The sequence below is a fragment of the Nicotiana sylvestris genome, chromosome 12, assembly GCF_000393655.2.
Source record: "Nicotiana sylvestris chromosome 12, ASM39365v2, whole genome shotgun sequence".
NCBI lineage: Eukaryota > Viridiplantae > Streptophyta > Magnoliopsida > Solanales > Solanaceae > Nicotiana > Nicotiana sylvestris.
The window spans coordinates 52778024-52781235 of NC_091068.1; the positions used below are offsets into that span (position 1 = coordinate 52778024).

The window sequence follows — 3212 nt, forward strand, 5'->3', positions numbered from 1 at the left end:
GCGCATTGATGCGACCCAAATCCAAATCTCGACGAAGTCGAAATGTGTTGACAACCACGGGTGCATTGATTGCGACGTGGTTCGAAACGCGTTTTCATATCATCGCAATTCTTGTAAAATAAATAATGATAAAAAGCGGTTTACAAATAAAAGGGCACATAAGCTAGCATGTGTTAAAATCAGATAAAATCAAATACAACAGTTAAGCGACCGAGCTAGAACCACGGAATCCGGGAATGCCTAACACCTTCTCCTGGGTTAACAGAATTCCTTACTCGGATTTCTGGTTCGCAGACTGTAACAGAGTCATATTTTTCCTTGGTTCGGGATTCAACTGGTGACTTGGGACACCATTAATATCCCAAGTGGCGACTCTGAATAATTAATAATTAAATCCCGTTCCGATTGTCCTTTAAATGGAAAAACTCCTTTACGCCCTTTGCGGGGTGTAGGTAGAAAAAAGAGGTGTGACATAGGCAGGGCTGATCCCCTTTATGTCTGCCATGGTCCACCCAATGGCAGTTTTGCACTCCTTAAGTACCTACAAGAGTTGTTGTGCCTGCACATCTAACAAACTAGATGAGATAATTACAGGTAATGTGGAGTTAGGTCCAAGGAATTCATATCTGAGATGGTTGGGCAATGGCTTTAGCTCCAGATTTAGTGGTTCTTCGATAGATGGCTTGGCTGGAAGAGACTCTCGATTTTCCAAGTGCAAGGGCTCAAATTCTAGAGTTCTATCCCAGAACCCTCTACCCTCTAATGCCAACACCCATTCCTCCAGTTCCTCTCGATTCACCTCATCCAAATTCATTAAACATGCAGCAAGGGGGTCCTCAATGGTTAGCACCTCATCATTAGTCTCTACGATTACATCCACGACATCAATAAGAGAACAATTAGCGAATTCATTTGGTCGCCTCATAGATTTATGCACATTGAATGTTATCTCCTCATCGTTCAATCTCATCTTTAGCTCCCCGGTTTCACAATCAATGAGAGCTCTCCCTGTGGCCAAGAATGGTCTTCCCAAAATTATGGGGATCTCTTCATCCACTTTGCAGTCTAAGATCACAAAATCTGCAGGGAACGCAAATTTTCCTACCTGAATTAGCACATCATCTAGTATACCAGATGGTCGTTTCACTGTCCTGTCAGCCAGCTGCAACAATATAGAGGTGGGTCTAGCTCTTCCAATTCCTAGCCTCTTGTAAATTGCCAGGGCATAAGATTGATGCTGGCCCCTAGATCACACAGTGCTTTAGCAAAAGCAAAATTGCCAATAGTGGATGGGATTGTAAAGCTCCCTGGGTCAGATAGCTTTTCTACAATTGGTCTAGTCACCACTGCACTACATGTCTGAGTTAGAGTAACTGTGGCCAAGTCTTGGAAATCAAATTTTCGGGACATCAAGTCCTTCATCATTTTTGCATACCCAGGCATCTCCTTCAAAGCTTCAATCAATGGTATGTTTACCTGGATTTGTTTCAGCATTTCTAAGAACTTCTTGTATTGCTCCTCCTTTTGGTACTTAGCCAACCTCTGAGGGAAAGGTGCAGGAGGTCTCTTCTTCCTAATCAACTGAGATTGATCTTTATCCGCTGCTACATCAACTACAGGTTCCTGGATTGTCTCGGCTTCTTTCTCGGTCGCATTCTGAATGCTATTTTCTTCTTGGGCAGGCTGGACTGGCACCTCCGTCAGTTTCGTTGACTTATCCAGCTCAATGGGCACTGGTATAAGTATCTCAGCTTGTCTAGTTTCTCGAACCCTCTCTTTCTCTATGTCTAGATCTCTACCATTACGTAGACTTACTGCCATCAACTACTTTGGGCCTTGATCTTTTGGATTTATCTGGGTGTCTGCGGGTAGTGTCCCATGAGGACGATTGTTCAGAGACATCGAATTTGGCCTACCTGCACTTCAATATTCTTGATTGCTGCATCATGTGCATCCACTCTCTCATTAATCCTTGCATTAGACCCAATAACCTGTTGCATCATTGCCTCAAGTCTAACAAACCCATCTTCCTACCTTTCACTATGCTGCTGATGAGGAAAGTGATACCCCTGCTGCTGATTCTGATTATTATATCCCTGTGGCCTTGGGTAAGGTGCCATATTGTTAGGGGGTCTCATACCTCCCATGTTCCCAGTGTTGAACTGTGGCTGAGCTGGCCTGTACTGCTGCTGATTCTGATGACCCCAATTCTGACTACCCTGTCTCTGGCCTCCATAGTTAGATACATAGTTCATGTCTTCCGGGTAGTGATGCTGATCATGTTCTGCATTCCACTGGTTACCAATGGGCTGACTAATGCAAGATGTGCACAAGACCCCATTAGTAGTGTCTACGATGTTTACTTGCTGCTTCTGCCCAGACTCTTCAACCGTTTTGGTGAGTATACTCATCTATGTCAATAAGGTAGCCATATTTTTAGCCATAGAATTTGATGGATCAAAAGGCACTGAGTGCACCACTGGAGTAATGGGTGCGTTCCTTATTGTCCATCCCGAATTCTGTGCCATCTTGTCAAGCAGACTCTGACCTTCTCTCCATGTTTTTCTCAGGAATGCCCTACCAGCCGAGGCATCCACGATGTTCTTCATGCTATCTGATAATCCCATGTAAAACCGTTATCCCAACATCTGATCTGGAATACCATAGTGTGGACATATAACCAACATTCCCTTAAAACGCTCCCATGTCTCATACAGTGTCTCCATTGGTTTCTATTTAAAGCTCAAAATTTCGTCAATTTGTTGAGCAGTTTTGTTGGGTGGGTGGAACTTGTTATGGAATTGCTTGACCAACTCATCCCAAGTTGTTATAGAATTTATGGGGAGTGAGTTTAGCCAGATCTGGGCACCTCCTGTCACTGAAAATGGAAATAATAACAGCTTAATTGCTTCAGGAGTTACGTTGGGCTGCCTTTGGGTTTTACAAATAGATAGGAAGTTCTTCAAGTGCTGCTGAGGATCTTCGACTTGCGACCCCGAAAATAGTCTCTTGTTCTACAACAAGTGCAACATGTTATTTGTAATTTGGAATGACGCAGCCTGTATATGCGGAACTACAATGGCTATGGACAAATTTTCAGCTGTGGGTTGTGCCCAGTCATAGAGAGCAGCCTCTGGAACTATTGGTACCGCTGGGTTTTCCTCGTGATCACCCATGACTGTTTCGAACTGTGCAGTTGTTGGTTGTTGTTT

The 3212-nt window shown here is 43.8% G+C and overlaps 1 protein-coding gene and 1 non-coding gene across 2 annotated transcripts; one reads left to right on the plus strand and one right to left on the minus strand.

Annotated features, from left to right (window-relative positions):
- Positions 1-541: 541 nt before the first annotated feature.
- On the minus strand, positions 542-1821 carry LOC138883034 (uncharacterized). Its single transcript, XM_070163693.1, has 2 exons — positions 1436-1821; positions 542-1244 (listed from the first exon to the last, which is right to left on the minus strand). Exons 1-2 carry the CDS (start codon positions 1819-1821, stop codon positions 542-544), a joined length of 1089 nt encoding a protein of 362 aa, XP_070019794.1.
- Positions 1822-2658: 837 nt separating this feature from the next.
- LOC138884439 (small nucleolar RNA R71) lies at positions 2659-2765 on the plus strand. The gene has a single exon (XR_011404633.1). It is a non-coding gene; the product is annotated as a small nucleolar RNA R71 (small nucleolar RNA).
- Positions 2766-3212: the final 447 nt, after the last annotated feature.

Excerpts from the sequence above, each read along its gene's own strand:
- LOC138883034 (XM_070163693.1), bottom strand. The coding sequence starts at position 1,821 with ATGGCAGTAAGTCTACGTAATGGTAGAGATCTAGACATAGAGAAAGAG. Across the intron at positions 1,245-1,435 it reads GCTTTGAAGGAGATGCCTGG|GGGCCAGCATCAATCTTATG; the intron begins GTATGCAAAAAT and ends TGTGTGATCTAG.